The sequence below is a fragment of the Chanodichthys erythropterus genome, chromosome 4, assembly GCF_024489055.1.
Source record: "Chanodichthys erythropterus isolate Z2021 chromosome 4, ASM2448905v1, whole genome shotgun sequence".
In the NCBI taxonomy this organism is placed as follows: Eukaryota; Metazoa; Chordata; class Actinopteri; order Cypriniformes; family Xenocyprididae; genus Chanodichthys; species Chanodichthys erythropterus.
In genome coordinates, this window is record NC_090224.1 from 34,726,812 (window position 1) to 34,748,933 (window position 22,122).

The following is a 22,122-nucleotide window of genomic DNA, read 5'->3' on the forward strand; positions in this document are numbered from 1 at the left end:
TAGCCAGAAGGTAGGAGAGATGTCAGGCAGTGTTCCACATCATTATTCATGGCGAAAAGCAAGTATCCAGAAAAAACAGGATCCTAAATATCTGAATTTCCAGAGTTCTTCCATAAAACCTTCTTCCTGAAAACTTTCAGCATGTCTTGTAGTCACTTGGCAATTTTAGGTCTGAATTATCATCTTGATTTTAAACCCTGGATTTGTCTCTGAGGGGCAAATTGTTGTTATTAGAAACCTTTGCCAGATTTCTCACAGCCAAAGTTTAGTCAAACTGTGAATATGTGAATAGACTATAGAGTGCAACATTTGGGTTCCAGAAGTAAAAACTTATTTCCTCCATAAGGAAATTGATTTTGAACAATAACTTATAAACCTTTAAAGACAGACCTACTGTGAGCTGTGAGGTTATTAATCAATGGTATTTGCTTCTGCTGAAGCTGTCAGCCAGCAGTAATTCAGCTTATTTTGAAAATAATTGTGTTTAACAGCAGAATTCCTGGTGAAAATCTACATTACCCATGATGCTATACAGAAAAATCAGAGTCGAAAAACACAATACTCTAAAATAGCTCATTAGTTAGCTCTGCCCACTAAAATATATATATATATATATATATATTTTTTTTTTTTTTGTCTATTTACAACAAATAAATAAATATATATTATATAAATATATATAAATAATAAAATCAATATTTGTAAACTATAATTAGTTTTATATTTCTTCACACAGTGCACAGTCTTGTACCTTTGTCTTTTTGTCCGATTTGCAATAACTTTTTTGCTTCAAATCAAAGTTTGTAGTGTTGTGATTCACCTCATAGTTGATTGGCTTGGTTCATGGCTTATAATTCTTTAACTAAGACTATTTTAAAATCCCTATGGGAAAAGTGAAAAAAAACAAACAAACAAAAAAAAACCATCCAGAACCAGCGCCGCTGAAAAAAAGGGCAGGCACTGTTGCACTCTATTATGTTACAGGGTGAATCTCTAAGATTATTTTACCATCTGCTCTTGTGCTCTTGGCCTTCAGAGTTAGAAACAAGACAAGAATGCTCTGAGATATCAAAGAACAAAGCATGATAAGCAGAATTACAGAGCTGAATAAAACTGAAGAACGAGAGAAACGAGTGAAAAAAAAAAAAGGTTTTCTCTGACTAGACAAATCGAGCGATACCGTCTTATTGACTGGAGCGTTCCTGGCCTCGCTCTCTGTAATTATCTCAGTCTAGCTGTCATGCTTCATGGGTCAGACGCTGAAGTCATAATGAGAGCTCACACCAGTCTTGTGATCCCCTTTTATTTGCACAAACGTAACCCAGGTCATAGCTTTGTTCTCCCCAAATTGGCGAATGAATCATTATGGCACAGTACCTCAAGGCAGAACCCACACCTGTTTCGTCAGTGACTCATTTTAATAACTTTATCTCACTTTTTTTGATGTTTCTTATGTACCATAATCATTACATAGTAACCAAGATTTGCATTATGTCTGCATATTTTTTTCCCCATAGTTTTAAGTAGTGTTGTCAAAAGTTCGGTACCAAGATGTTACTGAAATTTTAAAAATGTGACAATACCAGCATTTACCCGTAGCATTTTGAGTGCTGTTGAGTGGATTCTGACTACCTTAAACACCGGTGATTGGCCATTGTGTTCACATGCTCAACAGATATGTCTGTGATTGGATCCGCTGATAGATGCCTACTTTCAAACGCTCCCATGTGTATCTGTGTAAGCACTCTGTGAAGAGCATCAGAGATGTCTATTTACAACATGATCATTGTAGCCAATCACAGACATATCTGTTGAGCACATAAACACAATAGCCAATCAGAGATGTTTAAGTTAGTTAAATTATTATTTTGCACTAATGTTCAAAAGTCTGTTGCTTTGTTTTTAAATATATACTTTTGTTTAGGAAGGATGCATTAAATTGATCATAAGTGACCGTAAAGTAATTTTATAATGTTGCAAAACATTTATATTTCAGGTTAATTCTGTTCTTTTAAACTTTATATTCATCAAATAATCCTAAAAAAACATTGTATCACAGTTAGCATAAAACTTATTAAGCAGTGCAACTGTTTTTAACGCCAACTACTGGGGGATCAAGGTAGTGCAGGACACATTGCACAGACTTTTCTTTCTTATAGAATTTTGTCTGCAGTCTGCATCATCCTGCAGAGAAGCCAGTGAGTGAGATTAAAACTGAATGAGTGGAGCTTTGCCTCTTAGGTGTCTGCTAGTACTACATGGTTATGCAGTTGAATGGGGTTTTATTGCACGTTATTGTACGACTCTGCTCGGCACAGCTCGGCTCGATTTGGCTCCGTTTGCTTTTCCACTGCAGTACTGCTTCAAAGTGGGTGGGATTAAACACTGATCGTTATAGTTGTGACGCCTCTACTGCCAGCTGGTATTGACAGTTCTCTCTGACCAATCAGTGATCTGCTGTGTTTTCACGTCACATTTTAATATCGGTACGGCTGACTTGGAACCTCAACCAAGGTGGTACTATTTAAGCTAGCCTTACCGAGCCGTACCGTGCAGTGAAAAAGCGGCAAAAAAGTGAGCCGTACCATGCAGAGGAAAAACACCAAAGCGAGCCGTACCGAGCCGTACCATGCAGTGGAAAAGCACCATTAGTGCACCACAATATCCATGCAGCTCAATACCAGAGTGGCTGGTCAACCTCATGTGCTCACTGAGTTGGATCAGCATATCAGTTTGTTCTGGAGAGCAAATGCATGTGGGTATTTTGTGGGCAGCAAGCTGGTTATTTCCTAGCCTCTCTATGACCTTCACACTCAAAGTCCATGAGTCCTGGTTTGGCTGTGGCGTCACTGCACTTCTCAGACCGCATGGTGACACGTGAATCTCAAGTTTGCCATAGTGACCAAGCATTGAACAGGCGATGAATGATGCAAGATGACAGGAAGAGTAGAAACAAGCACAAATCCACACAGAGGATGTTTGACATGCAGTACCTGCTGTTTCAGGCTTGTTTCTCAGTAAGTTGTGGTCATTAGCTGCGTTGGCTTCGCTGTAATATTTTTGGACCTGAGGTCAGGATAGAGAAGGTTTCAGTGGGGAAGTTTGACTGTTTTCTACCAGAACTGTGCAAATATACTTTAGAATGACCCAGAAAACCATGCACAGTGGCATGAAAAAGACCTGCCTTTTCTTATCAAAATATTTCAAAGTAAGTGTAGTTTTTTTTCACAATCACCTTTTTTGTTAAGCTAGCATGATTTATTGTACCACATCTAGCTTTTTATGTTTCCCATCCCAAGTCGGACTGAACATGCCGTTTTGTGGCTGCTTGACCTGAAGAAGTCAATAGGTGAACACACTCTTTTCCATGCAATTACAACAAACTGAAATCCAAGTGTGTTGAAGATGATCGCTTTATGATGAACAAATTTAAGCACTCCTTCCTCTCCTTTTTTGAACAACATGAATGTGTATAGATTTTTTGGGAACTAATCCTTTAGTAGCCCACCAGGATCTTTTCTATTGTCCCATTTGATATCTCTGTATCAGATCTGATGGTAAGACCCAGATCGCCTGCAGGGAAGGGACTGAATGGAGATTGTAGTAGGACGGATCATGTTATCAGCGCAAGGCTGTGTTACTTCTCATGTGGGCACAGGGCGTGTGTATGTGTTTGTGTTTTGGGTTTGGATGTCGCTGAGGAATCTAAGATCACACCGTCTGCCACTCCTGCTGCCACCACCTCACAAAGCACAGAGATGAGAGAGCCATATACACACCATCGTCTCTAATCGCAATGTCTGTGGCACGTTTGGCTTATCTGAGCTCTGATAGCAAGACACTAAGAAGCAGATTTGATGGACTGTATCTGAGCCCTGATGGTCCTCAGGCTTTGCTGCTCTTATCAGCTCTTGGATGCCTACGTGTGGAGAGGACCCCGCTCTCGCCCTGAGGGACAGAGACACTTTAAGAGTTTGGAGAAGTCACAGAGCTCATCTCTACATCTCCAAACTCAGACATGCTGGCTTACAGCTTTAGAGATGAGCATCAGCAGGACTCCCTGTGTGTCAAACGTCACCCCTCCATGACCTCTCACAGTCCAACATATACCAGAACTCTCTCTTTGCTGTTTTAGTGTAGAAAAGATTTATATTAGGGATGTCGCAAGTGCTGATACAAAGAAAACATAACAGTCGCAGATGCTTTCAAGCACTTACATGCTCTGTAAAGCTTTTTTTAATTATTTAATTTAGTTTTTTTATGTTGAATGATTATTTGGGAAAAAAATTGAGGAAAGTTGAATGCATAATTTGGTAATATTTGTATTAATATGCTCCTTTACAAAGGAGCTGGATAATAAGAAATGAGCACCAAATCAGCATATTAGAATGATTTATGAAGGATCGTGTGACACTGAGGTAATGGCTGGTATAAATTCAGCTTTGCTATCACAGGAATAAATTACATTATCAATGCATTAAAATAGAAAACAGTTATTTAAAATTATGATCACAATATTTGTGAAAATATACTGCATTTTTGATCACCTTGGTGATCACAAGAGACACTTCTTTCAAAAATATTGAACATTCTCATTGACCCCAAACTTTTGAACGATATGTAACCGTTGAACACAAATATGTAACCGTGAATTCTTTTCCACCCCTCGTGTGTGTAAATGAGCATGTGGCGGATGTCATCCAGAGGCCCTGGTTGCCTTGTTTGTGTTGTGGCCACTTTTTCAAGTGAAACGACAATAACATTCCACACTTTGTGCTGCATTGTGCAACATTTGCTGTTGGAGCGAAAGAGAGCATGATAATGTCAATGTTGTCTCTAAGGCACTCAATTCTTTAATTTTGGAGAACCAAACTGCTATTTTATCTATTTATAGCTTTCATTTGTTAAGTTCATTTAGATGAAACACCCTGGAAGATGATGAAAAAACCTGGTAGCCTTCAGAAATAAATCGAACAATAAACAGAAAATGATGTTCTCAATTTGTCATTTTTGATGTGTGAGAAACACCTTAAAGGATTAGTTATTTAAGTCTATTAAGTCTATTATTAGTCATAAACGCACTCCACATGGCTCTGGGGGTTAATAAAGGCCTTAGTTATGCTTTTTTCATAAGTTGAATTGGGAAGGCGTAGGACGTAGCATAAGCGTTTTGAGCTGCGAGAGGAATTACACTTTCTTCCTAAGTTGAATACGGAAGGCGGTCTGGCAGAAGATGGATATTTTAATATATATCTTGTTAAATATGGATATTTTTCCTACACAAACACATCGATTCAACCCCCCATGAGCCGTTTGGAGTACATTGATGATGGATGGAGGCACTTTCTTGAGTTTCAAACTCGTTGCCCCCGTTCACTGCCATTATAAAGCTTGGACACATCAGGATATTTATTAATATAACTCCGATTGTGTTCCTCAGAAAGAAGAAAGTCTTATACACCTAGGATGGCTTGAGGGTGCGGAAATCATGGGGTAATTCTCATTTTGATAAAAATTCTCATTTTGAATTACTCAGGCAGATGGATGTTCTTCATTTGAACAATCCTAATTTATTGATTCACTTTTTGTACTTCATGTCAGTTAGTCTCTGACAGACATAGGCAGACAGACCTCTGTCTCCGTTAGCCACAGATCTGCGGTTGAAGAACATTCCATTGCATTTAAATGGCCTGATCAAAGACATTATTGACATGCTTGTTTGTAAGTTCTCTGCAGGAACTTTTTTAGGGATAGGAATGCCAAGTGTATGAATGTCTGTGGTTAAAATTGCTCCTTGGTTAGAAATTCACTCATTGCTGCCAACATTGAGGCCAAACCAGACCAAAATTAACATGAGTATAAATTTATTTGTTTGTCTTTGGCCTCAGATGAACTTTAGCCATATAATCAAGCACATATCTCCATTTCATCTGCGACATCTAGCTCTTCTATTTAACCCAACAGCTCATATACAGTAGTGTGAGAGAAAGAAATGATTGCTGAATCAAGCAAAATGACTGAAAGTTTTCTCTCAGCATATTTCTAAGTACTTCCTGCCTTGGGCCACAATGTAAATTGAAATAATGAGACAGCAGGCCATATGTTGTCCAGTCGATTTGAGGCACAAACGCACAGCCATATATAAACACCCGCAGATGCTTATCGTTCTACCATCCTTCCGTTCGAGGGGATGTTTTTACGAGATAAGATCAATTGAAATGATTGAAGATGCCTCTATTTATCTCCAGTCTTACTGCCTACATATTTGGAGCTTGTAATCTTCGGCCTAGTTAAATACACCAGACATCCAAACAACATCACCTTTGGTGTCTGTGAATAACTCAAATCATTTATCAAAAGTGAATTCGCGAAGATGAGCTGTTTAGTCTGCTTGTTCAGGCACACCCATCCTAGCATCATCTGAGAACTTCATTCAGTAAGGAAACTCCAACTCCCAAACATCCTCAGGGAGGGATTCCTTCCTTTGTATGCACACAATGCCTTCGAAGTGAGGAGAAAGCTGTTCAGGAAAGCAGACATGACCTTGTACACACTTTCGTTTGGAAGCTCAAAACTCAAGATGGCTATTGTTTGTTTTGTCTAACAGATCGTTTTGGGTCCTCGTCTAGTGTGTGCAAGTGTGTTTACATGTATCTGTTAATGTCTGTGAGTAAGGCTGTGTTTTGAGATTTCTGTTGTCTGCTGTGGTTTCGATCGTAATGGAAGTTTTCCTTCTCGTGTGATGATGGATGATTAGGGAGGGTGATGAGTACAGGGTCCTTGACTGACCCAGTTTGAAGGGTTTCAGGACTGATGGGCTGCCGGAGCGTCGTCAACAGTTTGTCCTCCTGACCCCCATCCTCCCCTTGTCTTTGTAACCCTCACTTCATTTGTTTTCTTACCCTAATGTGTCTTCCTGTTCTCAGAAAGCAAACTCTATAAGGGGTCCTTGGATTTAGGTGACTAGAAAAAGAGAGACCACATCCCTAGTTTGTTTTGTTTTTTGTTTTTTGCTTTTTTGTTTTCAGTGGAGTTAAACTTTTCCCATTCTCAGCTCCACCCCTCGCATACATTTTCTTCACCTTCTTTGGTTTTCTCTCATTTCTCTACCTTTTTAGCTGTTATGTTATCTAAACACAAGTTCTACAAATGTTGCCATTGTTTAAATTGCTTTCCATCTCTTTTTCTTTAGTTCTACCTGCAGTCTCGCTTCACGTGGCGAGGAGCCCGTCTCCTGAGGCCCCTCCTCCAGTTCACCTTGCTGATGATGGCCTTCTACACCGGCTTATCACGCGTCTCTGATCACAAGCACCACCCCACTGATGTCTTAGCTGGCTTTGTCCAAGGAGCCCTGGTGGCCTACTGCATAGTGAGTAAATCTTTATATTTCATTCATTAGATCCACTTCAGGTTTCCAAATAAGGTTTAGTATCTTTAAGGAGACAAGAGGCAGTTGTGGAGTCAATCTAGAATTTGTCTTTATTGGTTGGAAAGTATAAATATTGGTGGGAAAGTATCTGGGAATTTCCTACTTTTATTACATTTGATAACCATTGGCCTTGATCTAGTTTTCATCAAAACATCTGGAATTCTTTTTTCTAAAATTGGTAAACAAGCACATTTTACACAGCGTTAACACCAGAAATAATTAAACTTTACTTTCGTAAATGTGCTGGCAATTATCAACCCGACAAGTTTAACATCATAGCATGTTTTCCTGTTTACATACTTCACTTTGAAACATGAAAATGTTTTTATTTTATGTCGATATAGTTTGATAGTTCTTTAGTATGTTTGTAACTCAACTAGAGACGGATTTATCACATAACTTTGTCAAAAGAACCATAAAGAACACGCTTCATCTGGTGTCTTTTGAGTGAAGTGAAGACAGAACACCATCCAGAGTTTGAGGTCGGAAGGGGATCTGGAATATCTTGAACTAGACCACAACATTCTCCAGACTCCACCCTCTCTGTTTTTCGCCCCCATCCACAAAATTACTCATCCATCACAGTAAAGCATAATCTTTTTCTTACTAATGCAGAGCATATTGCCTCAATTGCACCATTACCAACGTTCAAATGAAAGGAGATGGGGAGGGTTGTGGAAAAAGGAATTTTACACTTCATAATTGTGGCACATGTCACTTTTGTTTGGTGCCAAACTTTCCCTGCAGTAAGCAAAGCTTTACTTTGCTGGATTTACTGGATTGTGTTTTGGAAAATTGAGCCTGGGGAACTGAACATTCATAGAGAGGAAACCTTTTCTCTATAAGAGAAATAACCATGTTGATTAATTATTCTGAGAAACAGGATGTTATCTTTATCATAAAGGGGACAGAGAAAATATTTGAGACCCATAAGATGGGGTGGGGGTTGGTTGGGCAAGAGACCAAGACCTCTTGCCCCAGATATCAACCCCATCTTAATTATTACTACAACTGAAAGAAAAATATCTAAATTGTTAGTGTTGGAATTGAAATATTGAGTTGTGTTTCTCATACATCACAATACAATTCCCAGAATGCACTAGGAGTGTCTTTCTTCAGTTTAATTGGCTGTGACAGAGCACAGTTTTTATGGTACACAGATGTTGGCCAAACATCATTCTAATGGTATCACGAACCTCCAACACATTTAATCATCAGTCTTTGAATTTTCTGAACCTGTGTGGTTCACTTTTCAGTTGGCTCTTGTCTTTATTTATTGGCAAGAGTAGTTTTAGGCATTCGCCAGGACTTTAATAACTTCATTAAGAAGAACCTTTATAGTTAAACAGTCTTGTTTTGCTTGAATAAACCATCAGCTTCTGATGGTCTTGATTGTCTTTGAGCCCTTCAGGTTCAAGGTGTAGGATATAATCTTTGAAACTTAGAGAAGTTTCTTCCCAATGTGAATAGCAGATAAGTACAAATAAAAGAGAGCAGAAATGAGATCCCTTCCAATACAGATCAAGGCGCCCATGTACTTGGTTTTTAATGAGCCTACATTTGGAATCTGTTCTGCTCCCCATCTGTGAACACTTTAGAAACCCAATTAGAGTATCTCTAATAACCAAAGCTCAGATGCAGCCTATAGAGGTAAAGTAAGGTACATGTCTTTAGAAGAAACTGACACATGGTAACATGCCAAAGTTATGTCCCCATACATCACGCATTGGTTTTGCACCGTAGGCTACGTAGGCTACAAACTTCTCACCTAGTAGTCTCTGAAAGTCCATGGTTGGGAGGTGAAACATTTCTTCTAAGCTTGGCTGTAGGTGCTGATTACTGCTCAAGGAGGTTGTGTTTAAAGATGTTTAAAAGTTGTAAGTGCTCTGGGTTGGTGTCCAACTGGCTGGCTTCAAAGAAACCGTGGAAAGTTACAGGTCTTGGTTAGTTTTGGCCATATTGCAAAAGCTGATTACAGACTTACCGCATGGTCCATATTAAAGAGGATCAAGTCACATGGTGCTGTTAGACTGTAATGCCCACAGTGAACTGATCACAGAACAGTAATTAATGTCAGTCTGTCGATGTATCATGCAAGGGAAACCCGAAACTTCAATCAGCACAATGCTAGCTAGGCCATCAGTTTCGTTCAATCTCCTATAAATCCCAGTTCCTTATACTCAGGCCTGGTTTGTATCAGAAATTTTGGCAAGATTAACTACCATTACAATTGCAGAAGTCAGGCAGCCTGGCATATGTTTAAAAGTCTGATACTTAACTAAAAGAACCCTTGAGATTCAGACTTCAGAAACCACTTTTTCCTTCTTTGTCTTTTGGACTCTTGACTGTGGCCACATCCTCCAGTTCTTCCTGTTGGAGAGTGGCGTGAGCTGTTTGTTCATGTCATCAAACACTGCAAACTTTCTAAGCTGCTGACATGGATGGAGAGAGTGTGAGAGTTTGGCTGCTTGCAGAGGCTCCGTTGCAGAGGTGTTTCCTGCAGGACTAGACAAGGGTGGAAACAGCTGGAGGCCAGCGCTCAAACAGCCTTTTCCTCTTCCCACTCTTTCTCTATATCCACAGCACCCTTCGAGTTCTCACATCACAATAGTTCATGGCCAACAGTATCCCACCGTTCCTCAGGAGCACAGAGGGTCATCTTCAATATTCCGGACTCCCAAGTCCTCCTGCGATAACAGTCCATAGCTAAGTGCTTCTGGTTTGGCTTGAGTGGCATGATGGTTGTCCCGATATCCTATCACTCTCTCCCATATGTCAGGCCTGAGCTTGACTACTACTTCTCTTTTTTCCCATTGGCCACCACAGCACTCTCGTAGCCATGGTAATGGAGGCCGTCTCAAATCGAAAATAGTGTGGTTGTGTGTAGAAAGAAAGGAAATTTTAACAGTGTTATTAAACTTTACTAATGTTATGCCGGAGAGCGAGCAGCCAAAACACAACTTGGTCTCCTCAATTATTATGCAGATGTGGCTCAGTGCCTGAAACTACAATTTAAGACACATGCATAACATAAGCAACACACTCTCACACATAATCATGTGTGTTTGGCACTTTTGGGATAAGGCACACCCAAACCAATGGAAGACCACACACATGTGTACACACCCAAGACATCTATGAACCTGTTTAATTCCATAAAGCCATCAGTGAAAAGCAGCAGACGTTCAGTGAGGTTCGTTTGAAACTAGTTTGGGTAGAGTTGGTGAGTCCTCACAGCTCTGGATCCAAAATAATTGTTTACATTATGTTGATCTTCACTCTGTGGCAATTGTTGGATGGTGACAAATTGTTTGGTGTCATTTCCTGTCTGATTAGGAGAATGTCTGTTAGAGTGCCGGGGTGGAGCAGTTAGTTTGCCATGTAGATGATGTCAAACCACTTTAATACAATATAATACAGAGATGGGGACTAAAATAGTACATTAGGCTACTTGACGCCCTAGTGTTTTCACACATGTTAAAATTTAAAGAGAATGTGTCATAGAAAACAAGATTTTAATCTTGTTGGATTTTTGTCAAAAAAGACAAAGCACTCTTCCCAGTCCAAAAATGGGTGTGCCATCACAGCCATGAGCTCTTTAACATATTGCCAATCATAACAAGAGTCATTACATATATAGTAGATGTCTTAAAGGCATACAAACAAAAACACAATCACTTTTTTAAGTCTTGCATATCGATTTGACAGCACTACTTGCTTATATCACTACTGAGTTTTATTATTGTAAATTAATGGTTTATGGATCAAGAAAAAAATAGAATCCATTGCATGTACATTTAGACTAATGTAATAGTAAGAAGAATGTGCACAGAAGTGTATAATATGCTGCAGTAACAGACCCTTTAGATGCATCTTAATTCTTCCTTTATATGCAGTTATTGGTACCACAATAAAGTCAACACACATACACAGGCTTAGATAAACATGCAAAACAGCTTCCTGGTGCTGACTGAGCATTTGAACACAATGGAGCAAGTTTGCTGTGGAAGAACACTTTCAGACAGAGGGCTGTGACACAGGAAGCACTCACCCCGTGACACAGATTCATTGGCTGCCTGTGATTACAGGTCAGAGCTTGCAGTGCATAAAGCAGACTATTGTGAGAGACGACTCTTGAGTCATGTTGGACAGTACCGCTGAATGCCATGCTGATGGCAAATGTGATAACATAATTACATACAATCTAATTTGGAGACTATCGGCAGAAGCCTTGTGTCAGTCTTGTGTAACACATAAATTGTTTTTAAATATTTTTAGAGAATTTCGAGAAATATATCAATATTAAAAAAAAAAACACACACACATTCTAATTGCTACAATTTTTAAAACAAAAAGAAAAACAAAAAGTATTTATATAAAATTTGATCATATGTGATGTCACGCAGGGAATGTTCTTTTATTGTTCATAGTATTTACTTACAAAACCATAAATTTGTACACTATAAATTGAATATATTATACCTGGTTATATATTGATACCTGGTTGCCATAACATTTTGAGTTCATTGAAATTAAAATTTTGAGTTAATACAATGAAGTGGTTTAATTAGAAACTCAAAATATTGTTATCCAAACCAAATTAATTATTACCAAATTAAGTTTTTGACAAAAAAAAATTGTGATAAATCATGAATATTTTTTCTGTAAATTAAATTTTAGTGCATACATTTTGCATTATATATACAAATATGCACTTGCCATTGAAAAGCCCATATCAGCCATACTTCCTCTTATATTGAAATCCTTCATAATTGCAAAAAAGCAGAGGTTCTAGATCCAGTTTCCTGATGTCATTCCAGTGCAGTGTAAAGGTCACTCTGGAAATGTCATGATCTTTCTGGCATGCTTTCATTCATATGGTCCTAAGACGCTCACAGGAGGCCCTATAGGATGAACTCATCCGCCGTAACCTTTGGATAAAGCTCTCTTTGTATGTGAGCATAGTGTCTTTCACTGAGAGGATATGCAAGAAACAGCTGCTGGAAAGATGATTCCAGAACTCTGATGGCCTCTCTAAGGCTTGCTGTTCACTTCTATCTCTTTCCACACACACACTTAACCTGTTGATAGTCACAGCATATTTCTCAGGCCTGTCACTCACATAACCAAATAGGAAATCCTTTTTTTTTTTTTTTTTTTTAACTCTGTGTGCAAATCTATGTGTGCTTTTTTTTACCCCTTGGCATCGCCCAAGGGCAGTGCGCCTCTGCGGCTGACGGCAGCTCCTGAAACGTGTCAGGACAATTTAGCTGTTAGCTACCCCAAACACTGACCTCTTTTCCTGTCACACACTGGCCCCATACTCTTCACACACTCATAAATAGCGCGTGTTTACGCATTGGCAGGCTTTCTGGAATCGGTGATTCCATGCTGCTGCCGTCCAGCTCAGCTGTTCTGCATGCTTCAGTAACATTCATGGTGTGTAGACGGCTAAATATCCCGTAGGCCTCTCCTATGCCTACATTACCGTGAAAGCATCCCATCTTTGGCTTGAAAGGCCTGTGACTCAGACTTGTATATTTTCAGCTCTTTGTAAATCCATTGGGTGCAAGCCTTGTCTAATGCCAAGGGCACACTTCCGTTCTTCCCCTCCCCGGTTTCCTGTTTTGCCAGTGATGTCATTAGGAAGTAAAGAGAAGGTTGTCGGCATCTCTCCTTGACAACAAAGTTCTTCCCACGCCAAGTGAGACCATTAATACTGACTTCACTTCCCACTCCCTCACAGTCGAAGACTGAAACAAAAGAACTGAGGGGTTTCTTCTTTATCTTTACTACTGACTCAAGGCGTTGACCGCTCTTATCAGTGTGTGACTTCATACATATCCGTATGTCACAGGCGATGAATTGCCAGCCTTTATATCATCTGACATTTCAAAAGCCAAATTGCTCATTTGTGGCCAGTGGAACATGCAACAATGCTTCCAAAATATGTGCCTGAATAGGGGTAACTGTGAAGTTTAATGCCGCTATATTGCAATTACTCATGCCCTATTTTAAGGCGATTGCTACAGATATCATCGATTTCCATTTTCTAATTAAACCAGCCAAACACACACACACACACACACACACACACACATTGTGTGCCCTTCAGAACTAAAATTATATATATATATTTTTTTTTTTATTCCAATTAAATTCTTGAACTTTAATAGAGTTTCGTAACAAGGGGTCTACAATTGCAATTAGAAATTGATTTAAATAAAGCAAAAAAAAAAAAATGAAATTTCAAAGGAGTGTGTAATTAAAAAAAAGCCTTGTTTTAAAGTGTAAAAATGTTTAAAAAGTTTAAATGTCTTTAAATGTTCTTAATGTGTTTAATACATTTATTTAAATATACGTAGAAAAGTTATTTTTAAATTCTAATATTTCACAATATTACTGTTTTTACTCTATTTCGATCAAATAAATGCAACAAACACAGCCTTGATGAGCATAACAGTATTTGAAAAAAATTTGTGAACCATAGTAATATAAATATTATTTCTTAATCAAACTTGGTAAATGCTGTTTTATAGACAAGAGTGGAAGAAAACTCCCCAGTTTTCTCAAATTCACACTCGTGAATTTAAAGGGACCTATTATGCCCCTTTTTACAAGATGTAAAATAATTCTCTGTGTATGTGAAGTTTCAGCTCAAAATACCCCACAGATCATGTTTTATAGCATGTTAAAATTGCTACTTTTTGGAGGTGAGCAAAATGTGTCGTTTTTGTGTGTGTCCCTTTAAATGCAAATGAGCTGGTGCTCTCGGCTTTCAAAAAGAGGGTGGAGCTTCAAGAGCGCATGCTCTGGCATACCAGCAACAACAAAACAGGTCAATCTCACGCACTGAAAATGTCAGAAACTGTCAGTAGCGGTGTTCAACCTTCTATATTTCAAAATCAACCTTTGTGAAAATCCAGTGTTGAAAAGACCCTTGTTTGTGAAGCAGTCCGGCGCAAAATGATTGGCACAAACTTTACCGATTTACTTCGGAACATTTCCTTCGAAAATGAAATTTATCTGAATCAGCTAGTTTGAAGAGGCTGCTGTTGATTTATAGGAATTACGAAAAGAAAATGTGAGTGTACGATATTTTTACCATTATAGGCTGGTTGTTCTCACACACTGCGGACACACATCTCTGTTCAAAAACCTTATAAAAGTGAAATTTGCATAATAGGTCCCCTTTAAAAGGAGGCAATTATCCAATAATACCCTTTTTGGTGTATTACAATCATATTCTGTGGATAACGTGACTTGATTTGCATTCTTAGTTTTCTGGAAATAGGTTGTTTCTCAAATAAATGGTCTGACTCTCTTTTTCTTTCTCTTCTTCTAGGCCTTTTATGTATCGGACCTCTTCAAACCCAAAGCCAAGGCTGCCACTCCACCTCCCTCGCCAATCAAGAAAGAGCTCCTCCCTTCTTCTGACATCATAGAGAGGAACAACCATCACAACATGGTGTAGGAGGGGGGAACGGGAGGATCCGTCTGAAGTCTCCCCATCCCTCACCCCCTCCCCCATCCCATGAAGAAACCAGAACAGCCACCTGTGACAGAGGAGCTACGGCCTAGCTGACACCTCCTCTCTCTCATCTGACAGTAGAATGTAGGGACAGGACAGAGACAATCCTATTGACTCTTATTATGAATTTATAAAGACCTCACTATCCTAGAGCCCAATCCGAAAGGCAAAACAGACACGAAGCTAACAAAAAAGTGATTTCTCCCTCAAAATATTGCGCGATTTGCTGCGGAGAAAGAATTCAGCTCGGGCAGACCGGCCCATTGACGAAAGTAATACACAGAAATATTATGAATGCGTAAATGAATGACAACGAAAGGAAGGAGAGAGTGAATGTGAGGCTGGTCACGTGACCAGCGCTTCTCTCTTTCCGACCGTCTCTTTCTATTGTCTCTGTGGCCTTTCAGTAACCGCATAGGACAACAAATTCCTTATTAATAGGAATGATTAGTTTTACCTGCGATGTAATTAGCACAGATATATTAACAATATAAAGAAGAATAACTTATAGCACTATATCCAAGTTCGTTGTTAAATGTCACCACTCGCTATCTGAGAAGTGTAGCTTTGAGAAGCTTGATGAAGGTCCGTACACGAGATCAACACCCATCAATGCTGATCTTCGCTACCCGAACAGTGGCCTAACTGCATTTTAACGGGTTTTAAATGGTGGGTGGGTGGGTGGGTACGGGAATTTTTTTTGTTTTGTTTTGTTTTTTTTAGATAAAGACTGATTTCAAATAGATTTTTATTTTAGTAAATGATTTCACGATGCCCGAACTCTGGGGGCGTGGCTGAGCCGTGCCGCCTCGCTGTCTTCTGATTGGTCAGAGCTAACGCAGGGGGCGGGGTTAGACGTTGGGGAGGATGGCGTAGAGGTGTGTCTCGCCACCACGGTCTTTGGGATTGATTCCCACCGACTGCACTGGCACATTTTTTTTATTATTATTTTTGGAACTGGGAACGAGCCTCTTCCGCTGGCTGGTTTGATCTCTTTCCCTTCCAACTGCATAATCACTCAACTCTAGTTGTGTGTTTTTACCCATAATGCCACCTGTGCCCTCTGCCTGTCCTGGCAAGAGTCAAACTGCCCCAAACCCCGACGGGGTTAAGGGGATGTGGGGTCCCTCAGCAGGACGCTCCGTCTCACGTTTGCGCGTGTTTATATGTGTCGCATATGTTTCCGCAGCCAGTCCTGGTGCAGTTGGCCGTTGCCATGTGAAGAAACTTAAGAAAACTGTGGACTTTTTTTTCTTTTCTAAATGCCTTTTCTTAGCCTTTGATCCTATCGTGAAGATGTCTACTGTCCCCACTAACAGCTGTACAGTACTGCCTGACTTTTACAGAGAACACATCCATACAACACAACTCAAGCTCCAAATGTGTTGCACATCCCTCCCATTGTATAGTCCGTCCTATCATTTCAACAAACCGTTTTATTTCTTTCTCAGAAATATATAAATAATGTATAGATCACTAAAATTAACTATGTAAGATATTATTTCTGAACGTGTTTAGATATATCCACTATGAATTTAAAAAGCAATGTGTCATGACCTGTGTTATTTACAAAGTGCTGCTTTTATGAGCATTGATTGACAGATTTTTGTATTTAGGAACTAAAATATTGTAGATTTGTGATAGTACGTTTTTAATAAGCGTTGAATAAAACACATACAATTGTATCAAATTCACTATTAGTATTTTTGTATTGTCTCATTTTGTACAAAAGAAATAATAGCAAAATGTTTTTTGTTTTTTTTTTCTGCTAAATGTACTTAGCTCTAATACATGTGCTTTTAAATAAAAGCTCGTTATAAACAATAAAAAAAGTGTTTGGTTTCTTATTGCGTGAAATTGAAATTGTCCTAATGCTCGATGAGTTAAGTTTAAAAGTTTGTTTCCGCCATGGAATAAAACAATTTAAATGATAATTGCGACTTTTTATTTCACAATTTTTTTTCTCAGAATTGTGAGATTTTTTTATCACAATTGTGAGAAAAAAGTAAGAATTGTGAGAAATAAACTTGCAATTGTGAGGAAAAAAGAATTGTGAGAGAAAAAGTCAGAATTGCAAGATATAAATTCGCAATTGTGAGAAAAGTCAGAATTGCGAGAAAAAAGTAAGAATGTGATAAACTTGCAATTGTGAGAAAAAAAGTCAGAATTGTGAGATATAAACTCAATTCTCACAGTTCTGACTTTTTTCTCACAATTGCGAATTTATTTCTCAATTCTGACTTTTTATCTCACAATTCTGACTTTTTATCTCACAATTCTGACTTGTCTCACAGTTGCGAGTTTATATCTCGCAAATTCTGACTTTATAACTTGCAATTGCAAGTTTACATCATGCAATTCTGAGAAAAAAGTGAGAAAAAAAAAGTCCCATGCTACCTTCTCTACTGTCCTGCACCAAGTGAATGGGGATTTTCAAACTGTACACTTAGTGTATGACCACCTTTGACCTTGACATCAGTCTGTTATTTTCAACCTGAAATAAAACACCCTCAACATTCATGCTTAGAAAAACACCTATGCGTATGTAATAAAACCAGCCTCAATGCTGGGCAGATAAACTCCCGAATTACATCTGCTGTCGCTGCTTGAGTTTAATGACTTTATTGGTTTGTGCAGGGAGGTTTATGAGACCCTCAACATACAGTACGGCCTCATTATACATTACTCCAGGTATAAGAAGAGCATATATAAGAGTAAGAATGTGATAAACTTGCAATTGTGAGAATATATTTAATAGATATAAACTCAGTTCTCACAGTTCTGACTTTTATCTCACAATTCTGACTTGTCTCACAGTTGCGAGTTTATATCTCGCAAATTCTGACTTTATAACTTGCAATTGCAAGTTTACATCATGCAATTCTGAGAAAAAAGTGAGAATCGAGAACTTGCAATTACGGGAAAAGTCACAATTACCTTTTTTACTTTTTATTCAGTGGCAGAAACCACATTAATTTCAAACAGAACATTTTTATGTGGCATTATGTTACTTAAGTAATTTCTATTTTAATGTTTTAAAAAGCTGAATTTTCAGAATCATTACTCCAGTCATCAGTGTCACATGATCCTTCAGACATTGTAATATGCTGATTTAATGCTAAAGAAAGAAGAGATTTCTTATAATCAATGCACAGTTTTGCTACTATTTGATACTTTTTTCAGGATATAAAGTTCAAAAGAAAATTTTTGGAGCAATGTAAAGTCATTTTTGATCAATTTATGCATCATTGCTGAATAAATAAGCCTTACTGAGGTCTTAACGGGTGTTTGGTATTATTTCGGGTACAGTGTGTTACCGCCAATGTGAAATTGTCCTAGTGTTCGATGAGTAAACCGCATTACTTTAAAAGAGAACATTTTTATGTGGCATATTATGTGTGTTACTTAAGTACCCACCATAAAAAGTTTTGAAAAAGAAGCTAAATGAATTGTCTTGGAATTAAATAATAAGATTTTAGTGCCCTCAGCATGTTTCAATCAGGGCTGGGCGTTCTTGTTTTCCTAGGACTAAGACTATGACTTCATATTTGGCTGTATGTTGAGGTGCCATGATCATAATGTTAGGCTCCCTGACGGTGGCATTATGCAGTATGTTAAGAGTTGAAACATCACCGTATTGCTGAAACATCTCTACAAATTACTCTAATATGCAACTAACCGATCAAATTGAACAGTTTAATAAGGGAAAATGAATGCCGCCAAAGGCTGGTGCGTTGAACAGTGGGCACGTTACATCAGTGGGTTGGGTTCGGGCCAGGCTTTTGAGGTCTTCGCTGATGGATTGAGGCGATGGCATTGAGAGCAGTCCTGGTTCTGTGGTCATGTTTGGCTGAGGGAAGGAAGCCGGGGAGGCCTGTAGGCAGGACTGATGCCAGTACTGAAGAACACGAGCAAAGTTGTTTTACTCCTACCGCCGTGAGCCTCAGCACAGGCTCTTTTTTCTAAGTCGCAAAAGGCTGGGCTATTTCACTGGTTTTGCACTGACATCTACAGTAAGCCACCAAAACTAGTCCTGCCTCTTAAATGGGCTATCAGGTTGCAACTTTTCACCTAGATTAACCTCAATATAAGGCAGATGCTGACTGCATCAACCGCCATAATAACTTAAACCAGTAAATTGAATGAAGAGCTCATTTAAACATGATTTCTGACAGATAAATGAATAAGAGTGAATGCAGGAAATATGAGATACTTTTTTGTAGTTTCTGTATGTATTTATATTTTCTATTTCCTCTGTATTGTGTAGTGTAGACCTTTAGCTATGTAAACTGGTATTGTGTGACTGGTTAAGTCATTTGGAATCATATTTTAAATCAACTCCAGTGACAAATAATCAGACATAGTCCCATTTTGTCTGTATTCACCCTAATACCATATAAAGGTGATATTCAGTAATATCTATGAGTATTAATGGAATGTTACGGTATTATCTAAATAAAAAGAAGGTTTGTATTTTTCCAATGTTATATTTGTCCCATGCTACCTTCTCTACTGTCCTGCACCAAGTGAATGGGGATTTTCAAACTGTACACTTAGTGTATGACCACCTTTGACCTTGACATCAGTCTGTTATTTTCAACCTGAAATAAAACACCCTCAACATTCATGCTTAGAAAAACACCTATGCTTATGTAATAAAACCAGCCTCAATGCTGGGCAGATAAACTCCCGAATTACATCTGCTGTCGCTGCTTGAGTTTAATGACTTTATTGGTTTGTGCAGGGAGGTTTATGAGACCCTCAACATACAGTACGGCCTCATTATACATTACTCCAGGTACAAGAAGAGCACTGTAACCAGTGGAGGAGCTGTCCAGCCAGAAGCTGCTGTGGTAAGGATGAGAATCAGGCCGTATTGAGGGCAGGCCCAGCAGGAAGGACGTCTAGAGGCTCTGAGGGTCTTTTCACTCTACGGCCCACCGTGAGGAGGGGCAACAGGGCTGGGCTCAGCTCTCCACTTCCTTTAGGGAAATGGAGCACATTCCTGAATCCAACCTAGAAATGCACAGGAATAATCACAAAGAGGAAAGAGAGAGAAAGGGAGGTGGGAGTCAATCAAAGCTGAATGCAAAAGTCAAAGGTGATGGTATACAGTAACTACACATTCAGACAAGATGGGCGTTTAAACTGAAACCTGGAATTGCAGAACAGCATGGCACAAGAAGATCACTAATATACCTTGGTGCATGGCCAGAAAATGCCTGATTTTAAAATCAACTCTGAATTTAACAGGAAGTCAGTGAAGGGATGCTAAAATAGAGGAGATATGGTTTCTCTTTTTAGACCCAGTCGAAAGTCTCATGGCTGCATTTTGAACAACTTGCAATCGTGATAATGAAGACTGAGGGACACCAGAATAAAGAGTTACAATAATCCATTCGGGAATAACTTCTAAATCTTTACTTGAAATAAGATGCTTCAACTTTGCATTATATCTCAAATAAAAAAAGCTTCCTCTAATAACAGCACTGATTTGTTTATCAAAAAAAAAAAAATAATAATAATAATAATAAATAGTGAAGAGTCAAAGATCACTCCAAGGTTTTTGATTTGTTTGCATACACTGGTTGAGAGATATCCTAACTGGGCTTCCAGAGCAGAGGAGGAATTTACAGGACAACTAAGAATCAAAACCTGTTTTATTCTCATTTAGCTGCAGAAAATTAAAGGTGCCGTAGAACGTGTTTTCAAAAGATGTAATATAAGTTTAAGGTGTCCCCCGAATGTGTCTGTGAAGTTTCAGCTCAAAATACCCCATAGATTTTTTTTATTATTATTAATTTTTTTAACTGCCTATTTTGGGGCATAATTAAATATGAGCCGATTCAGGCTGCGGCCCCTTTAAATTCTCACGCTCCCCGCCCCTGAGCTCTCAACTGCCTTAACCAGCATAAACAAAGTTCACACAGCTAATATAACCCTCAGAATGGATCTTTACAAAGTGTTTGTTATCCAGCATATCTAATCGCATAAGTATGGTATTTATTTGGATGTTTACATTTGATTCTGGATGAGTTTGATAGTGCTCCGTGGCTAAAGCTAACATTACACACTGTTGGAGAGATTTATAAAGAATGAAGTTGTGTTTATGAATTATACAGACTGCAAGTGTTTAAAAATGAATAGCAACGGCTCTTGTCTCCGTGAATACAGTAATAAACGATGGTAACTTTAACCACATTTAACAGTACATTAGCAACATGCTAACAAAACATTTAGAAAGACAGTTTACAAATATCACTAAAAATATCATGATATCATGGATCATGTCAGTTATTATTGCTCCATCTGCCATTTTTCTCTATTGTCCTTGCTTGCTTACCTAGTCTGATGATTCAGCTGTGCACATCCAGACGTTCTGCCCTTGTGTAATGCCTTGAACTTGAGCTGGCATATGCAAATATTGGGGGTGTACATATTAATGATGAAATTTACAGAAAAAGGCCCTGTTTAATCCTCGTTTAACTGCAAAAAAAAAAAAGTATTTGTCGACTCATCCATGTCATTTACACATTTCAATAACACATCAAATGAAACAGTTGTGTCAAGCCTTACTAGACATTATATCTTGTCATAAATAATTGTAACCAGTTCAAATGGATTATAATATTTGCAGAATCTGAAATTGGTTGATTGTCATGTGTTTTAATGCATTATGCATTCTAAAAGTGTGTTAATTTTAATGTATTATAAATGTGGTTACAATTATTCATCAGATCATACAATGCATTGTAACTTACATTACAAGGCAATAAAAATACTTTTATAATGCATTATACATAATGGTTGTAAGTAACACTTACAAAAAAAAGTTCTATTTATTAATTAATTTTTTCTAGTCATGATTGTAAGATTTGTGTCTCTGCTAGCAAACTTTCAAAATAAACATATAACCTGAAAAACATTCACTGGAGTAAAATGTGTGACAACAAGTCCCAGTCTTCCAAAAAAAGATGAAAGGGTTATTTATGGTGAAAGAAATGAGTTATTGGTGTTTGACTCAGAACACAATTTTCATGGTAAATCCATTATGAATAGTAGCAACATTTCCAGACACTAATCCACACACAGAAGCATTTATGTTTACCCCCCCCCCCCCCCCTCTTCTTTTGAAGGCACATGTGTAGGTGGGTCTCACAGG

The 22,122-nt window shown here is 38.4% G+C and overlaps 1 protein-coding gene across 2 annotated transcripts in view; it reads left to right on the forward strand.

Moving 5' to 3' along the window:
- The window catches only part of plpp3 (phospholipid phosphatase 3), a 42,682-nt gene extending 25,901 nt beyond the window's left edge, over positions 1 to 16,781 (forward strand). For both annotated transcript variants that reach the window (XM_067384818.1, XM_067384817.1), the window contains exons 5-6: positions 7,193 to 7,369; positions 14,775 to 16,781. In XM_067384818.1, the coding sequence (XP_067240919.1) occupies positions 7,193 to 7,369; positions 14,775 to 14,903 (306 nt within the window). In that variant the 3' untranslated portion in view covers positions 14,904 to 16,781. The remainder of the gene's footprint in view (positions 1 to 7,192; positions 7,370 to 14,774) is intronic.
- The last annotated feature ends 5,341 nt before the right edge of the window (positions 16,782 to 22,122 follow it).